Source organism: Danio rerio, chromosome 17 (genome assembly GCF_049306965.1).
Source record: "Danio rerio strain Tuebingen ecotype United States chromosome 17, GRCz12tu, whole genome shotgun sequence".
Classification (NCBI taxonomy): domain Eukaryota; kingdom Metazoa; phylum Chordata; class Actinopteri; order Cypriniformes; family Danionidae; genus Danio; species Danio rerio.
In genome coordinates, this window is record NC_133192.1 from 25,265,135 (window position 1) to 25,289,695 (window position 24,561).

Below are 24,561 nucleotides of genomic sequence, written 5' to 3' on the forward strand. Positions count from 1 at the left end.
ATTTTACAAGATTCAACTAAAGTAATTCACGCAAATCTTAAAAAAAAGGACTTGTAAGCAATATGTAAGTCTACTTGCATGCAAATTGAGAGTATTTATATCTAAAACAAAACCCAATGAAATGACAAAATTATAAAATATTTATTCCCATTTTCCTCATTGTAAATAACAAATTTCAAAGTGGTGTCCCTGACTCTTTTAAAAATTAGCCAAAAATAAATGTATGGTCCCATAGTATTTTGGCGGGAAAATAAAATAAAACAAACAAACAAAAAGATACACAAACAAACAAATAGATACATAAACAAACAAACAAACAAACAAATAAATAAATAAATAAATAAATAAATAACATGACCCTAAAAATAGACTAATTATTTCAACTTTCAATTAACCATTGTATATAATTTATTGTGCATTTATCTAGCGCATTTATTGTGTATGGCCTACACATCCAAAGTCCTTTACTATAGTACGAGTGGGTCTCTTGCTGTAGTTTTCTATACTTTGTATTATTTCAGGTAACTCAACTTCCCTTTTGATTGACGATTGAATTATAATTCTATAAGATTTCAATTACAAAAATTATACTGCTAACTTTACCACAAAAATTATTTTACTTTAAACGTTTCTTTAGAAAATATCCTCTCCATGGGCCCTGGCCCCCAGATTATTGATGCAGCGCTACCAGAGATCGATTCTTGATGTTTACCATTGTCAGAATGGCCGAGTGGTCTAAGGCGCCAGACTCAAGGTTAAACCTTCTCACTTGTTGAGGCTTCTGGTCTCCGAATGGAGGCGTGGGTTCAAATCCCACTTCTGACAGCACATTTTACAAGATTCAAATAAAGTAATTCACGCAAATCTTAAAAAAAAGGACTTGTAAGCAATATGTAAGTCTACTTGTAAATGTTTCAAGCAAATAGGCAGTGTTTATAAATATGAAACAAATCCCAATGAACTGACAATAGTATAAAATATTTATTGCCATTTCCCTTTTTGTAAATAACAAATTTCAAAGTGGTGTCCCTGACCCTTTTTAAATGAGCCAAAAATAAATGTATGGTCCCATAGTATTTTGGGGGGGAAGTAAAATAAAATAAAGCAAACAAACAAATAGATACACAAACAAACAAACAAATAAAAATAAATGTATAAAAAATAAACAAACAAACAAACAAACAAATAAATAAATAAATAAATAAATAAATAAATAAATAAATAAATAAATAAATAAATAAATAAATACAAAGTGCTTTACAATAGTATGATGGGTTCTGTTGCTTACATTTTGTATACTTTTATTTATTTTAGTTAACTCAATTTGCCTTTTGATTGATGATTAAATTAAAATTCTATAAGATTTTTATTAAAAAAAAATATTCTGCTAACTTTACCACAAAAAGTCTGTTACTCTGAAAGTCTCTTTAGAAAATATCCTCTACATGGGACCTGGCCCCTGGATTGTTGATGCATCGCTACGAGAGAATGATTGCTTCTCCACAGTAGTGTCAGGATGGCCGAGTGGTCTAAGGCGCCAGACTCAAGGTTAAACCTTCTCACTTGATGAGGCTTCTGGTCTCCGAATGGAGGCGTGGGTTCAAATCCCACTTCTGACAGCACATTTTACAAGATTCAACTGAAGTAAGTTATGTAAATCTAAAAAAAAAGACTTTTAAGCAATATGTAAGTCTACTTGCATGCAAATTGAGAGTATTTATATCTAAAACAAAACCCAATGAAATGACAAAATTATAAAATATTTATTCCCATTTTCCTCATTGTAAATAACAAATTTCAAAGTGGTGTCCCTGACTCTTTTAAAAATTAGCCAAAAATAAATGTATGGTCCCATAGTATTTTGGCGGGAAAATAAAATAAAACAAACAAACAAAAAGATACACAAACAAACAAATAGATACATAAACAAACAAACAAACAAATAAATAAATAAATAAATAAATAAATAACATGACCCTAAAAATAGACTAATTATTTAAACTTTCAATTAACCATTGTATATAATTTATTTTGCATTTATCTAGCGCATTTATTGTTTATGGCCTACACATCCAAAGTCCTTCACTATAGTACGAGTGGGTCTCTTGCTTTAGTTTTCTATACTTTGTGTTATTTCAGTTAACTCAACTTCCCTTTTGATTGACGATTGAATTATAATTCTATAAGATTTCAATTACAAAAATTATACTGCTAACTTTACCACAAAAATTATTTTACTTTAAACGTTTCTTTAGAAAATATCCTCTCCATGGGCCCTGGCCCCCAGATTATTGATGCAGCGCTACCAGAGATCGATTCTTGATGTTTACCATTGTCAGAATGGCCGAGTGGTCTAAGGCGCCAGACTCAAGGTTAAACCTTCTCACTTGTTGAGGCTTCTGGTCTCCGAATGGAGGCGTGGGTTCAAATCCCACTTCTGACAGCACATTTTACAAGATTCAACTAAAGTAATTCACGCAAATCTTAAAAAAAAAAGGACTTGTAAGCAATATGTAAGTCTACTTGTAAATGTTTCAAGCAAATAGGCAGTGTTTATAAATATGAAACAAATCCCAATGAACTGACAATAGTATAAAATATTTATTGCCATTTCCCTTTTTGTAAATAACAAATTTCAAAGTGGTGTCCCTGACCCTTTTTAAATGAGCCAAAAATAAATGTATGGTCCCATAGTATTTTGGGGGGGAAGTAAAATAAAATAAAGCAAACAAACAAATAGATACACAAACAAACAAACAAATAATAATAAATGTATAAAAAATAAACAAACAAACAAACAAACAAATAAATAAATAAATAAATAAATAAATAAATAAATAAATAAATAAATAAATAAATAAATAAATAAATAAATAAATAAATAAATAAATACAAAGTGCTTTACAATAGTATGATGGGTTCTGTTGCTTACATTTTGTATACTTTTATTTATTTTAGTTAACTCAATTTGCCTTTTGATTGATGATTAAATTATAATTCTATAAGATTTTTATAAAAAAAAAATATTCTGCTAACTTTACCACAAAAAGTCTGTTACTCTGAAAGTCTCTTTAGAAAATATCCTCTACATGGGACCTGGCCCCTGGATTGTTGATGCATCGCTACGAGAGAATGATTGCTTCTCCACAGTAGTGTCAGGATGGCCGAGTGGTCTAAGGCGCCAGACTCAAGGTTAAACCTTCTCACTTGATGAGGCTTCTGGTCTCCGAATGGAGGCGTGGGTTCAAATCCCACTTCTGACAGCACATTTTACAAGATTCAACTGAAGTAAGTTATGTAAATCTAAAAAAAAAGACTTGTAAGCAATATGTAAGTCTACTTGCATGCAAATTGAGAGTATTTATATCTAAAACAAAACCCAATGAAATGACAAAATTATAAAATATTTATTCCCATTTTCCTCATTGTAAATAACAAATTTCAAAGTGGTGTCCCTGACTCTTTTAAAAATTAGCCAAAAATAAATGTATGGTCCCATAGTATTTTGGCGGGAAAATAAAATAAAACAAACAAACAAAAAGATACACAAACAAACAAATAGATACATAAACAAACAAACAAACAAATAAATAAATAAATAAATAAATAAATAAAAAAATAAATAACATGACCCTAAAAATAGACTAATTATTTCAACTTTCAATTAACCATTGTATATAATTTATTGTGCATTTATCTAGCGCATTTATTGTGTATGGCCTACACATCCAAAGTCCTTTACTATAGTACGAGTGGGTCTCTTGCTTTAGTTTTCTATACTTTGTATTATTTCAGTTAACTCAACTTCCCTTTTGATTGACGATTGAATTATAATTCTATAAGATTTCAATTACAAAAATTATACTGCTAACTTTACCACAAAAATTATTTTACTTTAAACGTTTCTTTAGAAAATATCCTCTCCATGGGCCCTGGCCCCCAGATTATTGATGCAGCGCTACCAGAGATCGATTCTTGATGTTTACCATTGTCAGAATGGCCGAGTGGTCTAAGGCGCCAGACTCAAGGTTAAACCTTCTCACTTGATGAGGTTTCTGGTCTCCGAATGGAGGCGTGGGTTCAAATCCCACTTCTGACAGCACATTTTACAAGATTCAACTAAAGTAATTCACGCAAATCTTAAAAAAAAGGACTTGTAAGCAATATGTAAGTCTACTTGTAAATGTTTCAAGCAAATAGGCAGTGTTTATAAATCTAAAACAAATCCCAATGAACTGACAATAGTATAAAATATTTATTGCCATTTCCCTTTTTGTAAATAAGAAATTTCAAAGTGGTGCCCCTGACCCTTTTTAAATGAGCCAAAAATAAATGTATGGTCCCATAGTATTTTGGTGGAAAATAAAATTTAATAAAACAAACAAACAAAAAGATACACGAACAAACAAAAAAATAATAATGATAATAATAAATAAATAAATAAACAAACAAACAATTAAATAAATAAGTAAACAAATAAACAAATAAACAAATAAATAAATAAATAAATAAATAAATAAATAAATAAATAAATAAATAAATAAATAAATAAATACAAAGTGCTTTACAATAGTATGATGGGTTCTGTTGCTTACATTTTGTATACTTTTATTTATTTTAGTTAACTCAATTTGCCTTTTGATTGATGATTAAATTATAATTCTATAAGATTTTTATAAAAAAAAATATTCTGCTAACTTTACCACAAAAAGTCTGTTACTCTGAAAGTCTCTTTAGAAAATATCCTCTACATGGGACCTGGCCCCTGGATTGTTGATGCATCGCTACGAGAGAATGATTGCTTCTCCACAGTAGTGTCAGGATGGCCGAGTGGTCTAAGGCGCCAGACTCAAGGTTAAACCTTCTCACTTGATGAGGCTTCTGGTCTCCGAATGGAGGCGTGGGTTCAAATCCCACTTCTGACAGCACATTTAACAAGATTCAACTAAAGTAATTTATGTAAATCTAAAAAAAAAAGACTTTTAAGCAATATGTAAGTCTACTTGCATGCAAATTGAGAGTTTTTATATCTAAAACAAAACCCAATGAACTGACAAAATTATAAAATATTTATTCCCATTTTCCTCATTGTAAATAACAAATTTCAAAGTGGTGTCCCTGACTCTTTTAAAAATTAGCCAAAAATAAATGTATGGTCCCATAGTATTTTGGCGGGAAAATAAAATAAAACAAACAAACAAAAAGATACACAAACAAACAAATAGATACATAAACAAACAAACAAACAAACAAATAAATAAATAAATAAATAAATAACATGACCCTAAAAATAGACTAATTATTTAAACTTTCAATTAACCATTGTATATAATTTATTGTGCATTTATCTAGCGCATTTATTGTGTATGGCCTACACATCCAAAGTCCTTTACTATAGTACGAGTGGGTCTCTTGCTGTAGTTTTCTATACTTTGTATTATTTCAGGTAACTCAACTTCCCTTTTGATTGACGATTGAATTATAATTCCATAAGATTTCAATTACAAAAATTATACTGCTAACTTTACCACAAAAATTATTTTACTTTAAACGTTTCTTTAGAAAATATCCTCTCCATGCATGGGCCCTGGCCCCCAGATTATTGATGCAGCGCTACCAGAGATCGATTCTTGATGTTTACCATTGTCAGAATGGCCGAGTGGTCTAAGGCGCCAGACTCAAGGTTAAACCTTCTCACTTGTTGAGGCTTCTGGTCTCCGAATGGAGGCGTGGGTTCAAATCCCACTTCTGACAGCACATTTTACAAGATTCAACTAAAGTAATTCACGCAAATCTTAAAAAAAAGGACTTGTAAGCAATATGTAAGTCTACTTGCATGCAAATTGAGAGTGTTTATATCTAAAACAAAACCCAATGAAATGACAAAATTATAAAATATTTATTCCCATTTTCCTCATTGTAAATAACAAATTTCAAAGTGGTGTCCCTGACTCTTTTAAAAATTAGCCAAAAATAAATGTATGGTCCCATAGTATTTTGGCGGGAAAATAAAATAAAACAAACAAACAAAAAGATACACAAACAAACAAATAGATACATAAACAAACAAACAAACAAATAAATAAATAAATAAATAAATAAATAACATGACCCTAAAAATAGACTAATTATTTAAACTTTCAATTAACCATTGTATATAATTTATTTTGCATTTATCTAGCGCATTTATTGTTTATGGCCTACACATCCAAAGTCCTTCACTATAGTACGAGTGGGTCTCTTGCTGTAGTTTTCTATACTTTGTGTTATTTCAGTTAACTCAACTTCCCTTTTGATTGACAATTGAATTATAATTCTATAAGATTTCAATTACAAAAATTATACTGCTAACTTTACCACAAAAATTATTTTACTTTAAACGTTTCTTTAGAAAATATCCTCTCCATGGGCCCTGGCCCCCAGATTATTGATGCAGCGCTACCAGAGATCGATTCTTGATGTTTACCATTGTCAGAATGGCCGAGTGGTCTAAGGCGCCAGACTCAAGGTTAAACCTTCTCACTTGTTGAGGCTTCTGGTCTCCGAATGGAGGCGTGGGTTCAAATCCCACTTCTGACAGCACATTTTACAAGATTCAACTAAAGTAATTCACGCAAATCTTAAAAAAAAGGACTTGTAAGCAATATGTAAGTCTACTTGTAAATGTTTCAAGCAAATAGGCAGTGTTTATAAATATGAAACAAATCCCAATGAACTGACAATAGTATAAAATATTTATTGCCATTTCCCTTTTTGTAAATAACAAATTTCAAAGTGGTGTCCCTGACCCTTTTTAAATGAGCCAAAAATAAATGTATGGTCCCATAGTATTTTGGGGGGGAAGTAAAATAAAATAAAGCAAACAAACAAATAGATACACAAACAAACAAACAAATAAAAATAAATGTATAAAAAACAAACAAACAAACAAACAAACAAACAAATAAATAAATAAATAAATAAATAAATAAATAAATAAATACAAAGTGCTTTACAATAGTATGATGGGTTCTGTTGCTTACATTTTGTATACTTTTATTTATTTTAGTTAACTCAATTTGCCTTTTGATTGATGATTAAATTATAATTCTATAAGATTTTTATTAAAAAAAAATATTCTGCTAACTTTACCACAAAAAGTCTGTTACTCTGAAAGTCTCTTTAGAAAATATCCTCTACATGGGACCTGGCCCCTGGATTGTTGATGCATCGCTACGAGAGAATGATTGCTTCTCCATAGTAGTGTCAGGATGGCCGAGTGGTCTAAGGCGCCAGACTCAAGGTTAAACCTTCTCACTTGATGAGGCTTCTGGTCTCCGAATGGAGGCGTGGGTTCAAATCCCACTTCTGACAGCACATTTTACAAGATTCAACTGAAGTAAGTTATGTAAATCTAAAAAAAAAGACTTTTAAGCAATATGTAAGTCTACTTGCATGCAAATTGAGAGTATTTATATCTAAAACAAAACCCAATGAAATGACAAAATTATAAAATATTTATTCCCATTTTCCTCATTGTAAATAACAAATTTCAAAGTGGTGTCCCTGACTCTTTTAAAAATTAGCCAAAAATAAATGTATGGTCCCATAGTATTTTGGCGGGAAAATAAAATAAAACAAACAAACAAAAAGATACACAAACAAACAAATAGATACATAAACAAACAAACAAACAAACAAATAAATAAATAAATAAATAAATAACATGACCCTAAAAATAGACTAATTATTTCAACTTTCAATTAACCATTGTATATAATTTATTGTGCATTTATCTAGCGCATTTATTGTGTATGGCCTACACATCCAAAGTCCTTTACTATAGTACGAGTGGGTCTCTTGCTTTAGTTTTCTATACTTTGTATTATTTCAGTTAACTCAACTTCCCTTTTGATTGACGATTGAATTATAATTCTATAAGATTTCAATTACAAAAATTATACTGCTAACTTTACCACAAAAATTATTTTACTTTAAACGTTTCTTTAGAAAATATCCTCTCCATGGGCCCTGGCCCCCAGATTATTGATGCAGCGCTACCAGAGATCGATTCTTGATGTTTACCATTGTCAGAATGGCCGAGTGGTCTAAGGCGCCAGACTCAAGGTTAAACCTTCTCACTTGATGAGGTTTCTGGTCTCCGAATGGAGGCGTGGGTTCAAATCCCACTTCTGACAGCACATTTTACAAGATTCAACTAAAGTAATTCACGCAAATCTTAAAAAAAAGGACTTGTAAGCAATATGTAAGTCTACTTGTAAATGTTTCAAGCAAATAGGCAGTGTTTATAAATCTAAAACAAATCCCAATGAACTGACAATAGTATAAAATATTTATTGCCATTTCCCTTTTTGTAAATAAGAAATTTCAAAGTGGTGTCCCTGACCCTTTTTAAATGAGCCAAAAAAAAATGTATGGTCCCATAGTATTTTGGTGGAAAATAAAATTTAATAAAACAAACAAACAAAAAGATACACGAACAAACAAAAAAATAATAATGATAATAATAAATAAATAAACAAACAAACAATTAAATAAATAAGTAAACAAATAAACAAATAAACAAACAAATAAATAAATAAATAAATAAATAAATAAATAAATAAATAAATAAATAAATAAATAAATAAATAAATAAATAAATAAATAAATAAATAAATACAAAGTGCTTTACAATAGTATGATGGGTTCTGTTGCTTACATTTTGTATACTTTTATTTATTTTAGTTAACTCAATTTGCCTTTTGATTGATGATTAAATTATAATTCTATAAGATTTTTATAAAAAAAAATATTCTGCTAACTTTACCACAAAAAGTCTGTTACTCTGAAAGTCTCTTTAGAAAATATCCTCTACATGGGACCTGGCCCCTGGATTGTTGATGCATCGCTACGAGAGAATGATTGCTTCTCCACAGTAGTGTCAGGATGGCCGAGTGGTCTAAGGCGCCAGACTCAAGGTTAAACCTTCTCACTTGATGAGGCTTCTGGTCTCCGAATGGAGGCGTGGGTTCAAATCCCACTTCTGACAGCACATTTAACAAGATTCAACTAAAGTAATTTATGTAAATCTAAAAAAAAAGACTTTTAAGCAATATGTAAGTCTACTTGCATGCAAATTGAGAGTTTTTATATCTAAAACAAAACCCAATGAACTGACAAAATTATAAAATATTTATTCCCATTTTCCTCATTGTAAATAACAAATTTCAAAGTGGTGTCCCTGACTCTTTTAAAAATTAGCCAAAAATAAATGTATGGTCCCATAGTATTTTGGCGGGAAAATAAAATAAAACAAACAAACAAAAAGATACACAAACAAACAAATAGATACATAAACAAACAAACAAACAAACAAACAAATAAATAAATAAATAAATAACATGACCCTAAAAATAGACTAATTATTTAAACTTTCAATTAACCATTGTATATAATTTAGTGTGCATTTATCTAGCGCATTTAGTGTGTATGGCCTACACATCCAAAGTCCTTTACTATAGTACGAGTGGGTCTCTTGCTGTAGTTTTCTATACTTTGTATTATTTCAGGTAACTCAACTTCCCTTTTGATTGACGATTGAATTATAATTCTATAAGATTTCAATTACAAAAATTATACTGCTAACTTTACCACAAAAATTATTTTACTTTAAACGTTTCTTTAGAAAATATCCTCTCCATGGGCCCTGGCCCCCAGATTATTGATGCAGCGCTACCAGAGATCGATTCTTGATGTTTACCATTGTCAGAATGGCCGAGTGGTCTAAGGCGCCAGACTCAAGGTTAAACCTTCTCACTTGTTGAGGCTTCTGGTCTCCGAATGGAGGCGTGGGTTCAAATCCCACTTCTGACAGCACATTTTACAAGATTCAACTAAAGTAATTCACGCAAATCTTAAAAAAAAAGGACTTGTAAGCAATATGTAAGTCTACTTGTAAATGTTTCAAGCAAATAGGCAGTGTTTATAAATCTAAAACAAATCCCAATGAACTGACAATAGTATAAAATATATTTATTGCCATTTCCCTTTTTGTAAATAACAAATTTCAAAGTGGTGTCCCTGACCCTTTTTAAATGAGCCAAAAATAAATGTATGGTCCCATAGTATTTTGGGGGGGAAGTAAAATAAAATAAAGCAAACAAACAAATAGATACACAAACAAACAAACAAATAAAAATAAATGTATAAAAAATAAACAAACAAACAAACAAACAAATAAAAATAAATGTATAAAAAAAAATAAATAAATAAATAAATAAATAAATAAATAAATAAATAAATAAATACAAAGTGCTTTACAATAGTATGATGGGTTCTGTTGCTTACATTTTGTATACTTTTATTTATTTTAGTTAACTCAATTTGCCTTTTGATTGATGATTAAATTATAATTCTATAAGATTTTTATAAAAAAAAAATATTCTGCTAACTTTACCACAAAAAGTCTGTTACTCTGAAAGTCTCTTTAGAAAATATCCTCTACATGGGACCTGGCCCCTGGATTGTTGATGCATCGCTACGAGAGAATGATTGCTTCTCCACAGTAGTGTCAGGATGGCCGAGTGGTCTAAGGCGCCAGACTCAAGGTTAAACCTTCTCACTTGATGAGGCTTCTGGTCTCCGAATGGAGGCGTGGGTTCAAATCCCACTTCTGACAGCACATTTTACAAGATTCAACTGAAGTAATTTATGTAAATCTAAAATAAAGACTTTAAAGCAATATGTAAGTCTACTTGTAAATGTTTCAAGCAAATAGGCAGTGTTTATAAATCTAAAACAAATCCCAATGAACTGACAATAGTATAAAATATTTATTGCCATTTCCCTTTTTGTAAATAACAAATTTCAAAGTGGTGTCCCTGACCCTTTTTAAATGAGCCAAAAATAAATGTATGGTCCTATAGTATTTTGGTGGAAAATAAAATTTAATAAAACAAACAAACAAAAAGATACACAAACATACAAAATAATAATAATATTAATAATAATAAATAAACAAACAAACAAACAAACAAATAATTAAATAAATAAATGAATAAATAAATAAATAAATAAATAATAAATAAATAAATAAATAAATAAATAAATAAATAAATAAATAAATAAATAAATAAATAAATAAATAAATAAATAAATACAAAGTGCTTTACAATAGCATGATGGGTTCTGTTGCTTACATTTTGTATACTTTTATTTATTTTAGTTAACTCAATTTGCCTTTTGATTGATGATTAAATTATAATTCTATAAGATTTTTATTAGAAAAAAATTATTCTGCTAACTTTACCACAAAAAGTCTGTTACTCTGAAAGTCTCTTTAGAAAATATCCTCTACATGGGACCTGGCCCCTGGATTGTTGATGCATCGCTACGAGAGAATGATTGCTTCTCCACAGTAGTGTCAGGATGGCCGAGTGGACTCCGAATAGAGGCGTGGCTTCGTATTCCACTTTTGACATGTCACTTTTTAAATTAAACGTCTATGACAAGAATTACAGAAATCGCTACTTACTAGTGTTGAATCTACAGCAGTTACATTGTCACGAATTTACTGTGAAATATACAGCACATACATTCGTAAGTTACTTGGTGAGAACAATAAGCAGCATTTTTTGTTTTAGCCAATTTTGGTGGCATATCTTCCGACATGCATTGTACTGAATTTATAACCGCACATCACACAGGCTATGCTTGGTAAATAGTTTACGATTATATAGCCAAGCCAGCCTTCAAGTACTTCGCAATCGATTCAGTGGTTGATTGTTTTAGTCTCGTGTAGCCAGCCAGTAAGAGCGATGTGAATGATCGATTGCTCTAGTCTGGCGAATGGGATACTGTACGTGTTAACGGTTGTTGCTCAGTGCAGCTCGACTTTGGCCTGAAATATAAAAATAATGGCTCAGCCTCCTCCAAAACCATGGGAAAGGCGAATCCCAGGAACCATAACAGCACCGTTAAACTATCGGTTTGTAAAAACTCGTTGTATTTTGCCCAGTATTTACAAATGTAGCAACGCTAGCAAACACTTAGCCACCTAACACACAACATACAAATCTTACTAACGATATTTTTGTAAGTTTTACTTACTTTGGTTTTACTACAGTGCTGATAAATATACCGTTAGGTTATCATGACATTTGTACCCGAGCGTTAGTGTGTTTCATAAACTTGATATTTGGCTCGTTTACGAGCACGTCAGTGTTTGCATGTGAGTGTCAAAGTTCACTCCAGAATACCCATGCTGTGTTCTGTCATATACTTTTAAACAGGGGTGGGCGAAATTGGGGTAAAGTTGACTTTCTCATCAATAATATAAATTCAGAAAAGCATTCCTTTAAATTCTAAATAGTGAGATTATATTAGCAGTCAATGACTATCAAAGAACATTGTTCACAGTCAAATAAATAGTGCTTGAGTTGTTTCAAAGTCATACCTGCATGAAATTGCAGACCGAATATTCAAAGTAGCGTGGTACGCTATATAGGGAGCATGTCACTGCTCAAAAATGAACGAATTTGTGAATATAAAACCAATTTTATCTCCATATGGGCGAAATATATTTGTCAGGGAGTAACTGTTATTTATAAGTACAGATGTCCTAAGGCAGTAGCCCTTTTCAGTTTTCCTTGAGTCAAAGCACAACAGTTCTACAGTATCAAAAGTAAAAAGTACTTATTATTGAACACTGTAAACACTTTCTTATTATAACTTGACCTACCATTAAAACTTCTGAAAAGTAATTATAGTTCTACCAAGTGAAAACACAATATATCATAGAGTTCAGTAAATAAAAAAGTAATAAAACTAAATGTGGGCTTACTAATTTAAACATTTTACAATATATAAAAATAAATGTCTCATATGACAAAATGTGTTAAGAGGAAACATGCAAACTTATGAGTTTTAATTCTGTTTTGTGCTTGGGGGTTGAGGTATTTTGAGGGTTTTTATAACATTGTTTAGGTTTGAAGCCTTTTTTATTTGGCAGTATAACACAAATATGGACAAGTTCACATTCACACATTTCATACTGTAGGCCTCAACAGCTTGACCTTTTACAGTAGATTTATATAATATATATATATATATATATATATATATATATATATATATATATATATATATATATATATATATATATATTTATATATATATATATATATATATATATATATATATAATTGTATAATATAAAATATTAATTATTATATATATATAATAATATAATATATATAATTAGATTTATATACAATTAGATTAGATATAGATCTTAAAATATTAAGGGGCCCTTAATACTTTTAGGCGGCACACTTTAACATACATCACAAACTACTTAAACAATTATTCAAAGTCATTTTTTTCCATGCATCACTCTGCTGTCTTCTTAAAAAAGCTAATTAAATAATTTAAACTCAAAATAATCTTTCTGTTAATTTTTTTGACAAGTAACTTTGTAGTAGGATAACATATTTTTAACATTCAAGTACATCAAGGCACATTTTTTCACCTGTTAACTTTACCAGATACAGTTGAAGTCATTTTTTTGCCCTCCCATTAATTTAAAATAATGTTTCCCAAGTGATCTTTAACAAACCAAGGACATTTCTACAGTATTTCCTAAAAATACTTCTAGAGTCATAATAAGTCATATTTCTTATAGTTTGTCTTGAATAAAATCAATTAAAATTTTTTTAAGGTAAGTATTATTAGCCTCCTCAAGAAATATTTGCTGTATTTTTTGGATTGTCTACACAACAAACCAGTTATACAATATCTTGACTAATTCTAACTTTCCTAGTTAACATAACCTAGTTGTCTTTAAATTACACTTTAATCTGAATACAAAATCTTGCAAAATAACTAGTAAAATGTTATGCACAAATTGTCACTATGGGAAAGACAAAAAAAGTAGTTATTAAAAATTAATTAAACTTCTATGTTTAAAATTGTGTTGTAAAAAAATAATGTGTTTGTAGACTTGGTTTTTATGTCACGACTGAAAACAAAAATGAATGAAGGCAAAACTAAACGAGTTGAATATTACTTTTACATGAGCGTGACTAAAAACTAGATTTGATCAATGTGTTACATCTGTTCTTTGGTAATTGCCGACTGTTTGTAAATTCAAGACTTCATTTCCTAACGTAAAACTACGTACACTCAATTTCTGATTAATAATAGCCTCTACATAGCTGAGGACTTCCTATATTAAAAGTCGAGGGAAAGCAGAGACAGCAAGTGCGCGTGACGCAAAGAGAGAGAGTTGCAAAAGAGGCCTTAGTCATATCTCCACAGTCTGCCACCAATGGCTGATCTCGCTTCTCCGTAGTTGTGACACAAAAATACATGTCCAAATCTAGAGGGGAGCCGAGCTTTTTGACACGGGGGCACTGGCTCCAGTTCAAAATATCTTTTTACTACATTTATGAAATGTAATGGTAAAAGTAAAAAGTACTATGGTTTGGAATGTAGCAAAGTAAAAGTTGCCTAAATACAAATACTCTGATAATGATAAAATGTACTTAAATGAGGAGAACTTAAATAAAATATTGTCACCGTCCATGATTGCTTCTAAATAAAGAACATTTGTCAACTTTTTTCTTATTTTTGTTTAGTTTTTTACCATTTACACATTTCATTTGACTGACTTTTTGTTTTCTTTTATCAAGCTCTACGGACTTTGGATCAGTATCCCAAAGTGGGCCATCAGGTTCTGGTCCTCCAGTTCTAACACGAGTGGTGCCACCGATTCCTCCACGATCTGTTCGACAGTCATACCGCCCAACATACAGCTCGTTTCCCTCCTCGTACAGCCCTTATGGGAACTCCATGTATGGTGGCTACAGCCCCTACAGCTACAGTGGTTATGGAGTCGGAGGCGGCCTGGGATATAACCGATTCAACACAATGGACGAAATCCCACCCAGTCGTTTTGTCCAACAGGCCGAGGAAAGCAGCCGCGGAGCATTTCAGTCTATTGAGAGCATCGTCCATGCATTTTCATCAGTCAGCATGATGATGGATGCTACTTTCTCTGCCGTCTACAACAGCTTCCGAGCTGTTCTGGATGTGGCCAATCACTTCTCCCGCTTACGCATACATTTCACAAAAGTGCTGTCAGCTTTTGCCCTGGTTAGGACTCTTCGATATCTGTATCGCAGGCTGCAGAGGCTGATGGGATTGCGTCAGGGTTCAGAGGTGGATGATTTGTGGGCAGACAGCGCAGCCTCTTCTTCAGTGGTGTCTGCTTCAGGAGCCAGAGGTGCAGGGGTTGAAGAACCCGGAGTGAATTCTGTCAAATCATGGCCTATTTTCTTGTTTTTTGCTGTTGTTCTCGGAGGGCCGTATTTAATCTGGAGGCTTTTAAGTTCTGCTGAGGGTGCTGAGGAAAATGGTGAGACTTTTATCCACTTGCTGTAGTTTGTTCTCATTCTAGTCTTACACCTTGACTGTCCTTCTTGTGATAAACTGGTCTGACATGAGAGCTAAAGATGTGTTTAAACTTTGACTCAATAACAAAACTTCCAGACAATTTTTATAACTGCTGTTTTTGTTTTAACATGGGGCCATTAATGAGAAGGATTTCACTCTAACGTTCAGATTCAGAAGAGTTGGGTATTCTTTTAAATAAAAGTATACATTTATTTACCGAGGACACATTTAAAATAATCAGAATTGACAATGAAAACATTTATAGTGTTTCAGAAAATGTATTATTTCAAATAAATGCAATGCTTTTCCATTTTCAATTAATCAGAGAATCCAGAAAAAACAGCTCTGTTTCCCATAAATCAAAGCACAATTATTTTCATGATAGAAAATAATAGTAAATGTTTCTTGACCACCAAATAATATTAGAATTTTGAAGGATCGTGTGAAATGACAGCTTTTGAAATGTCAGTAGAATTAATTTAAATTTTACCAAGTATTTGTTTTTATTGTATTTTCAATTTATAAAATTGCAACTACAAGTGAAATAGACTTATCAAAAACATTTTTACAAATCATACCAACCTCAAAACTAGGGATGTCCCGATCAGCTTTTCATTTGATTTTGAGTATCTACCGATACCGAAACCCGGTCCAATACTTATATAATACATAAAAAATAATAAAGAATAGCAAAAAAAGAGATCCAGAATGTTTCTTGTTTTTTACTTAATCTTATTTTAACATTCAACAACTCTGTTAACAAACAGAGCACTTCTGTGAGGTAGCTTGAACAATCAAGTAATAAATACCATCAATTCTTCACTTTGGAGTGCAACAGTAAATACAAAAAAAAAAGTAATATATAAACAAATAGCTCTTCAACTTAAAATACCTGGCAGGGAATCCCAAGTTAAGCTATGGCAATGTTGTCGTCATCAACTTTATAATACCTTCAGACCGCAGACATACTCGTGCTTTCTGCATCAAGCTGTTTTCTTGTTTATCTTTGATTTCATTTAACCAATAGAGTCTCATCAAAAGTGATGTCATGCCGCATGCCTTGCTGTTTCTGTGTCAAGTCAAGAAAGAAGTCTAACTCTCTGCCCCGCATAACTATAGATGTGTCAAAAAAATTATGAGAATATATAGATACATATATATTCTAGTCCTGATCGGGAGGTAACGTCAGATTCTGATTGAGTCTAAATCGACATGATCGTGCCCTATTTTAGATAACATGATTGGATCTGGACATCTCTACTTAAAGCTTTAACAGTTGTGTATACTGAACCACTAAAGAAACGACACTAAAAAAGTAGTACTTTTGTAAGAATGTACTACAGTAAAGAGTAATTTTTTGTTGGTGTGATAGCCCAGTAATTAATGCACCAACAAAAGCCGGCTCATGGACCTTTCCTGATCCTTTCCCCACTCTCTCTCACTTCACTTTCTGTCATTCTGCTGTAATGTAATGCAATTTTATGAATGAGCCAGTCAGAAACCCTACACATCTTCATCAGCACACTATTGAATACATCTAATGATATTTTTATGTCTTCATGTCTGAAGACTTAGTTTTATACTTAGTTGTGTCTGTATGTTTGTGTTTTATGGAAGTTCTGAAGTATGTCTCTCTGTTCTGTTTTGTAGCCACTAACTGGGCAAGTGGGGAAGATGATCATGTAGTAGCACGAGTCGAGTATGACTTCACTGCTGCATCTGAGGAGGAGATCTCTGTACAGGCTGGAGACATGCTAAATCTGGCCCCTAAAGGTAAAAGAACAGGACATATTCTGGACATATTGCATACAGAAACATTTAAATATATGCAGACATACTGACTGATGTTTTCAAAAGTACTGTTAGTAGTGGATCCTTGTAAAAGCACATTACTTTTCAGGCTTCCACACTTTTGAGTCATAGACTTTTGCCGATCATATTCTTCCTTTTTTTTTTCAAAGTTTGCTTCCTGTCTACATATTTTCCTATTTAAAATGTACCAAAAAGGCAAACAAGTGAAGTTTGTTTATTACTAAATTCGAGACAATCATGTACTTATGATTGTCCACAGCTGGTCTAATACAATGGTTGCATTAGCTAATACATGATTCATCAATCATGTGATTCTTAACTCACTATAAGTGACTAGAGTTTCTTACTTCAGTGTCTGGACATTTTAAAAACATTTATATTTCCAGTATATTTGCAGTGTTTATTGAGCTCATTAACTTATTGGCCTGTCAAAAGCTTTTAAGGTAGTGTAAATGCATTCAATGCGCCAGAATCTCAAATTGTTTTATTAGACCCAACAAACTGTAAGCAAAATAAAAAATAAAGAGATTTGTTTTCAGTGTAGACAGATTTTCTTTTCTATTACAATTAAAGTTTTGAGTCTGTGAGCTTGTACTGCTTTTGCTTTCAGTATACGACACATTAATAATTAGAAATGTAGATATATTTTAGGAGTTTGCATGTTCTCCCCATGTTCGCGTGGGTTTTTCGCGGGAGCTTTGGTTTCCTCCACAGTCCAAAGACATGCGGTATAGGTGAATTGATTAAACAAAATTGTCCGTAGTGTATGAGTGTGTGTGCATGTGAGAGCGTGTGGGCTTTTCCCAGTACTGAGTTGCAGCTAGAAGGGCATCTGCTCTGTAAAACATGCTGGACAATTTGGCGGTTCATACCATTGTGGCGACCCCTGATGAATAAAAGGACTAAGCTGAAGGAAAATTTATGAATGTAATTGTCCATAGTTAATGTGTGAGTGAATGCGAGAGCGTGAATGTGTGTTTCCCAGTGCTTGGTTGTTGCTGGATAGGCATTCGCTGTGTAAAACCTATTCCTGAATAGTGGTGGTTCATTCCGCTTTGGCCACCCTTGATAAATATAAGACTATCAATGAATGAGTGAATGAATTATATATTTTAATGCTGCAAAGTACTTTCTTTTACATTGTAATAATTAAAAATGTTTTTGATATGTTATTTCCTTATAGTTATTAATAACTTTAATGTCATGTGTTTTGTAAATAATAGAAAGAATAAATACAGTAGTTTTTGCAGTGTTAAAGAGAACCCTGACATTTTACTCTGGTATTTTACCAACTACAAAAATGTTGGTACCTTGTCAACACTAATAGTGAGGTAATAAAAGAATAGAAATGGAAAACAAAACAACTAAATAAAAATAGCACTGTGTCACTAATGTCAAGTATTATGTCCTAAGCGCTGACCTACACCATGTACTCACTGTTGTTCACTCTCATTTTCAGAACAACAGCCACGGGTGCGTGGCTGGCTGTTAGCCAGTGTGGATGGGCAAACTACCGGCCTCGTCCCTGCCAACTACGTCAAAGTGTTGGGCCGAAGGAGAGGCAGAAAGCATGCTGAATTAGAGAGGATGGCACAGGCCCAGGAGCCTGCACAGAACCTTCCAGCACCTCAAACGGCCCTCATTACAGCTTCTGTCCCAACGACAACACATTCAGAGGATCTGCTGGAGTCCGTTTATGGGGAAACACAAGGCCTTGGACTGGAGGTGCAAGCATCCACACACAACAGCCGTGATACTTTAGTGATGCATTCAGAAAAGATGGACTTATGAGTAATCGATATGTGCAGGTGGTGGGTGTTTCTGTAGGGAAAATGTCTTCTTTGTTTTTTGAATGTATCACCCTTGATATAATTCAGTTCAACCACAAAAAATCAAGAGAAGCTAATGAAAATACTGGGGTGTTGAAGAGAAGGTGAATAATGCTTTAAAGGGTTAGTTCACCCAAAAATGAACACAAAGCTTTATTTACTTACCTTTAAGGCATCTTAGATACATATGACTTTCTACTTTCTGCTGAATCCATTCAGAGTTATGTTAAAATACAACAAGCACTACAATGGCAATTTTTTCAACAGTCCACAACAATCAAATAAAAAGCCTCCATTCATCATAAAAAGTGTCTATTAGACTCTGGAAGGTAAAAAAAAAAAAGGTCTTCTTTAGCAAACTGATACATTTGTAAGAAAAATATCAGCTGGACAATAGTACGAAGAGCATGTGCAGTTGAAACGAACATAGAAGAAAGATAAACAATACACAGTCCTCTCCAGCAGACAATGATAAATGCACCTCTTAAAATGATGATGACAAAATATCTCACTGGAAGTTACATAAAGCCGTTTTAGATATGAATATTTTTCTTACAAAAATAGATCAATTCACTTATTCACCCTCCCAGAGCCAAGTGAAGCATATTTGATTATTTGAATCACATTATTGGACTTATTTTGAACTGTTAAAAAAACAAAGCTGTCCATTGCCATTGTAGTGCTTGAACAAGATTTTTTAAATGCTTGTTCAAACTAAATTAAAATGAGCTAAATCAACACAATTATTGAGTTTTTAGGGACAATTTATTTGTTTTATGTTCGATCCACTTAAATTGGCAAAAACAATTAAACTAACTTAATTGATTTGTGTTGTGACAACAAAAAGGAGTTGGGTGGAACCCTGCATTTTTTTTTACAGTGTGCACTTAGGATGCTTGAGGTCATTGGCTAATTTAATTTTGGGGTGAACTAACCCTTTTTTTTTCGTTAACCCTCTAATTGCTTATAGCACATCATTTCAGAGATTTTACTAGACTGTTAGGCTCAAAGTTATTACCAATATTTGTTTAAAGGTTTTTTTTTGTTCAATAAATTGTTTTTTTAATAGTAATTAGGCAAAATGGATTTTTGCTTTCACAATTAGTTTTGATATGCTCGTATCAAGCATAAAATGTTACAAATATGTTGTGAAATTTTGTTGCAGATAATGTTATGAATATGATAGTGCATCTGATTAAATCGTGAGCTTTTAGCAGGCTGAAACTAATACAAGGTTTTCCAAGGAGAATGCAGAATTTCAATATGGGATAATGTTCTTCCTCTCCTAATGTATGTTTTAGATTGCTGTTCATCTTTCTGCAGTGTAAAGACTATTTAATATTTCCATTTTAAGTTGTGTTGTATCAAGGACTAGTTTGTGAATTTGTCTGTGTTTTCAGGCTTGTTTGTTTTCTCGCACTGACAACACAATGTGCAATGATGTAAATACAAGCAATTATTTTGCCAGTAAAAAGTACCTCCTGTCATTTTTAATTGCTGACATAGCAACAGATTTCTTATTTCACATAATTACAATGTAATGCTGAATCTTTAGCATTCATTACTTGAGTAGTCACCATCACAGGATCCAACAGAAATCATACAATGCTTTGTGCAACATAATCATTTTTTAACCATTATACTTTTTTAGGAATCTTTTAATATATTAAATCATATCAACACTTTTGATCACTTAAATCCTTGCTGAATATAAATGTTCATTTCTATGTTTTTTTTATGTAACTGTCACCGGACGTTTGTAAGGCGGTGTTCAAATTAGCATACACTGTGGTTATTACAAGAAACATCAGATTTGATCACTATATGCCACATAGCTCTAGAACCCATCCCTCTAAAAATAATAATTCAGTGGCTCAGCATTTTTACAGATCTGTTAATCTTTCACCAATTTCTGTGACCTGATTATAGCGAGAAAATGTATTTATGTTTCTGTGGTTCCACACTGCAGGCAAAAATAGTTTTTTTTAAGGCAGATGTCGGTTTTGAGATTGGGTTTTTACAGCTTTACATTTCCGTCTGATGGAAAGAAAGAATTTAACTTTTACATTCATCACACTTTAACAATATATACACTACCGGTCAAAAGTTTGGAGTTAATATGATTTTTAAATGTTTTAAAATAAGCTTTTCCTGCTCAACAATGCTGCATTTATTTAATAAAAAATACAGTACAAATTGTAAAAATGTGAAATCTTATTGCACTATAAAATAACTGTTCAAAAGTAGTTATTATTATAAATAAGTTATTATTATTATTATTATTATTGTTATTAATGGTAATAGTAATAAAACCAATAATGACTGGAGTAATAATTTCAAGAAGGCAGGTATGTAAAATTATAAATATTTAACAATTTAACCATTTCTTTACATTTAATAAATGCTGCCTTGATGAACAGAATAAAATTTTTTTTTAAAAACATGAAAAAAGAACTGACCTTAAAATTTGGACTTGTAGTGTATGTCTGCATGTTATAAAACTTATTTTTCAAATCGTTTTTTCCCCCTACAGCGTTAAGCCATAAGTTTCCACTTCAGCTCAATTTATTTATATTCTTAAAAAATTTATGAAAGAATAGTTTCATACATCATTTTCTTGACTGCTGAAAAAAACAGCGTTTGCTGTTAAGGTATGTTTTGATGCTGGTTTTGCTGGTTTCAACTTTGGTTATACTGGTCTTACTGGTTTTAGTGTTGGCCTCAGATCTGGTCTTGACCAGCACTGAGACCAGCATTGAGAGCAGCTTGACCACCACTAAGACCAGCTTTGAAACCAGCAAGACCAGGATAAAAACATACCTTACCAGCATTTGCTGTTTTTTCAGTAGGGATACATTTTTTTCTGAAAAAAAGGTGAATTTGTTTTTCTACGTTAACTATTCACAGCTATGTTCTGAATTATAGATAGTGATACAAAGTGGTATCCAAAAAAAAAAAAAAAACTCAGGAAAAACCTTTGACTCTGTGTAATATTAAAGGGATAGTTCACTCAAAAATGACTCGTCAGTCATCATTTACTCTTCCTGCATCCGTTCCAAACTTGTTTGCGTTTCTTCTGTTGAACACAAGAAAAAAAATTGAATCTGGAAACCTGTAACCATTGACTTCCATAGTATTGAGTTTTCCTACTATGTAAGTCGATGGTCACAGGTTTCTTCAAAATATTTTCTTTTGGTTCAACAGAACAAAGAAACTGATTGTGAACCACTTGAGGGGAAGTTTTCATTTCATCTTAATGTTCCTTTAATATTATCAATCAACAGTTAAAAGTATGGGAATAACTATCTATCACGGTAGTATTCACCTGCATGTCTTGGCCTTAAAAAAGCAAGAATGCCATTAGTCATGTAATGTTAGGGATGTCGCCAAGCAACGGGGACGCCGGCGCGCACCTGCTGCACTGCGGCACCGGAAATCGAGAGCACAGAGGCAGAGCGCAGGATGTGGAGCTAATCCTCTTCCACGGGCGGCTTTCAATCGTTTTATCCAGCTCGCTTGATCAGGCTCAGGTCAACGAGCTTTGGCATCACAACAAATCGCAGCAGACAGGCGTAACGTTACAGACAGGCGGCAGAGGGAGGAGGAGGAGGCTCGATCGGGGACACTGCAGCAACATCATCATCAGCAGCACGCTCTCTCTCTTCAACATCTCTGGCATTTTATAACACGAGCAGACACACGGACGTGGGTAGTCATGCCCACCCGATCCTTTGATTTTAACCTTAGTTTTTACTGTTATTTGCATACGCTGAGCGGATGCGAACTTTTCTGGTTTACCCGGATCAAATCAAAGTAAGCCACACAGCATCTCCGTTGATGTTGCTCAAATCCAGCCCGGTGTCTGCAGCCCCGCTCAGCTGGAATGAAAGAAGAGCATTGCTTTCAGAGGAAACCGCGCATCCATCTGGAACAGGGTAAACCGGCGGTTGGGTGTTAGCTTAGCATTTCACACGGCGACGTGACACAAAACGCAGGAGTGCCACGATATATTATTCATTATGCTGGCTAAGCACATTTACCTTCACACACACTGAACGTGCTTAGCCCGTCATATCATAAAAATAGTTTTCTTGGCGTTGTCAGCTGTTATTTGTGACATTATGAGCTTTGTGATGCGTCAAATCACAGCTGTCATCCTGTCAAGTTGAGCTTTGGTTCTCTGAAATTCAATACAATGGGACAAAAGAGAGCCAGTAGATGGCATGATTGTCAAGGTTGATTTTATAAACAAATGTTTTATTCAAAAATAGGTGACCGTTTTCTTCTTCCTCCACAGAAATGAATCGTCTTTGCTCTGTTAATAATAACTTTCCGTATGACAACAACCTCCTGGTGCTGGACATTGTGCTGAGCTCGCTGTGGGCATCACCTCAGCCAATCAACTGGGAGAATGTTGCCAAGCTAGTGCCGGGGTTCACACCTAAAGAGGTAAGACAGATCAGACTTACCATATATTACACGCTTTATTTTAAGTTCGTTGTTAACATGAACTAACAAGCACAAATACTGTTAAAAATCTATTCATCTTAGTTAATTTCAACATTTAGTAAAACATTTATTTATTATGTGAGCTAATATAAATTAATATAAATGAATAATTGCATTGACGGGCGGATTTAACCAATCAGTGAGGTAAGCAGCTGCTTAGGGCCCCAGGAAACTTAGGAGCCCTCAATAAATACCTATAAAACTATAACTATTCATTCATTTTCTTTTCGGTTTAGTCCCTTTATTCTTCAGGGGTCGTCACAGCAGAATGAACTGCCAACTTATCCAGCATAGGTTTTTCCAGCTGCAACCCATCACTGGGAAACATCCATAAACATCTCATTCACCCAAACACACTAAGGCCAATTTTTAGTTTATTCAATTCACCCATAGCGCATGTCTTTAGACTGTGGGGAAAACCCACGCCAACACGGGGAGAACATGCAAACTCCAAACAGAAATGCCAATTGACCCAGCCGGGACTCGAACCAGCTACCTTCTTGCTGTGAGGTGGCTGAGCCACTGTCACCCTAAACTATAGCTATAATTTATATATAACATAGTGTTTTGTCATATTTTGTATGGTTAGGGTAGCTAACAAATTAAATTATAGCGTAATTATTAAATCCATGCAAACTTGTCCCACCACCCCATCATGGTGCAGTCCAATCAGACCAAGATTTAGTTTAAAAAACAAAACAACCTATTTATAATTGTTAGTTTTTTTCTTTTTTCTTTTAAGAAAAAGAAAAAAAGTGTTGAAAGGAAGATTGAGTGTCACAAGAAAGGGACAGCACAATAAATAAACAATAAATAAATAAATAAATACAAAGTGTGTATATTAGGACTTTGAGGCCCCAAATCCGTCTCAATATGGTAACAAGCATTTTACTGTTAATGTTAATTATTACATTAATTAGACATCAAAAAGGTCCTAAACAAATTCCATATTTATGAAAAATGTATTGAAAAGCCA

At 32.8% G+C, this 24,561-nt stretch overlaps 2 protein-coding genes and 13 non-coding genes across 24 annotated transcripts in view; all 15 read left to right on the forward strand.

The window, feature by feature from the left end:
• pex13 (peroxisomal biogenesis factor 13) overlaps nt 1-20,550 on the forward strand; it is a 42,868-nt gene extending 22,318 nt beyond the window's left edge. Inside the window, 4 exon segments of one of the 2 annotated variants that reach the window (NM_200645.1) lie at nt 11,762-11,968; nt 14,673-15,397; nt 17,086-17,208; nt 18,707-20,550. In NM_200645.1, the coding sequence (NP_956939.1) occupies nt 11,898-11,968; nt 14,673-15,397; nt 17,086-17,208; nt 18,707-19,038 (1,251 nt within the window). In that variant the 5' untranslated portion in view covers nt 11,762-11,897 and the 3' untranslated portion in view covers nt 19,039-20,550. 2 annotated transcript variants of the gene reach the window in all.
• trnal-caa (transfer RNA leucine (anticodon CAA)) lies at nt 717-825 on the forward strand. Its single transcript has 2 exons — nt 717-754; nt 780-825. It is a non-coding gene; the product is annotated as a tRNA-Leu (tRNA).
• trnal-caa (transfer RNA leucine (anticodon CAA)) lies at nt 1,511-1,619 on the forward strand. Its single transcript has 2 exons — nt 1,511-1,548; nt 1,574-1,619. It is a non-coding gene; the product is annotated as a tRNA-Leu (tRNA).
• trnal-caa (transfer RNA leucine (anticodon CAA)) lies at nt 2,335-2,443 on the forward strand. The gene is made up of 2 exons: nt 2,335-2,372; nt 2,398-2,443. It is a non-coding gene; the product is annotated as a tRNA-Leu (tRNA).
• On the forward strand, nt 3,155-3,263 carry trnal-caa (transfer RNA leucine (anticodon CAA)). Its single transcript has 2 exons — nt 3,155-3,192; nt 3,218-3,263. It is a non-coding gene; the product is annotated as a tRNA-Leu (tRNA).
• trnal-caa (transfer RNA leucine (anticodon CAA)) lies at nt 3,991-4,099 on the forward strand. Its single transcript has 2 exons — nt 3,991-4,028; nt 4,054-4,099. It is a non-coding gene; the product is annotated as a tRNA-Leu (tRNA).
• On the forward strand, nt 4,817-4,925 carry trnal-caa (transfer RNA leucine (anticodon CAA)). The gene is made up of 2 exons: nt 4,817-4,854; nt 4,880-4,925. It is a non-coding gene; the product is annotated as a tRNA-Leu (tRNA).
• trnal-caa (transfer RNA leucine (anticodon CAA)) lies at nt 5,646-5,754 on the forward strand. The gene is made up of 2 exons: nt 5,646-5,683; nt 5,709-5,754. It is a non-coding gene; the product is annotated as a tRNA-Leu (tRNA).
• Nucleotides 6,471-6,579, forward strand: trnal-caa (transfer RNA leucine (anticodon CAA)). The gene is made up of 2 exons: nt 6,471-6,508; nt 6,534-6,579. It is a non-coding gene; the product is annotated as a tRNA-Leu (tRNA).
• Nucleotides 7,245-7,353, forward strand: trnal-caa (transfer RNA leucine (anticodon CAA)). The gene is made up of 2 exons: nt 7,245-7,282; nt 7,308-7,353. It is a non-coding gene; the product is annotated as a tRNA-Leu (tRNA).
• trnal-caa (transfer RNA leucine (anticodon CAA)) lies at nt 8,069-8,177 on the forward strand. Its single transcript has 2 exons — nt 8,069-8,106; nt 8,132-8,177. It is a non-coding gene; the product is annotated as a tRNA-Leu (tRNA).
• On the forward strand, nt 8,923-9,031 carry trnal-caa (transfer RNA leucine (anticodon CAA)). Its single transcript has 2 exons — nt 8,923-8,960; nt 8,986-9,031. It is a non-coding gene; the product is annotated as a tRNA-Leu (tRNA).
• Nucleotides 9,747-9,855, forward strand: trnal-caa (transfer RNA leucine (anticodon CAA)). The gene is made up of 2 exons: nt 9,747-9,784; nt 9,810-9,855. It is a non-coding gene; the product is annotated as a tRNA-Leu (tRNA).
• On the forward strand, nt 10,552-10,660 carry trnal-caa (transfer RNA leucine (anticodon CAA)). Its single transcript has 2 exons — nt 10,552-10,589; nt 10,615-10,660. It is a non-coding gene; the product is annotated as a tRNA-Leu (tRNA).
• Nucleotides 11,820-24,561, forward strand: part of sanbr (SANT and BTB domain regulator of CSR) — a 30,320-nt gene continuing 17,578 nt past the window's right edge. For 8 of the 9 annotated variants that reach the window (XR_012393382.1, XR_012393383.1, XR_011007000.2 and 5 more), the window contains exons 1-2: nt 22,492-23,011; nt 23,374-23,525. Coding sequence is in view for 2 of the 9 variants with exons in the window: in XM_001333632.9 (XP_001333668.2) it covers nt 22,960-23,011; nt 23,374-23,525 (204 nt within the window). In the remaining 7 variants the exon portion in view is untranslated. Of the gene's footprint in view, nt 11,969-14,672; nt 15,398-17,085; nt 17,209-18,706; nt 18,973-22,491; nt 23,012-23,373; nt 23,526-24,561 lie in introns of those variants that run through there. The other variant, XM_073928516.1, reaches the window with a different exon arrangement.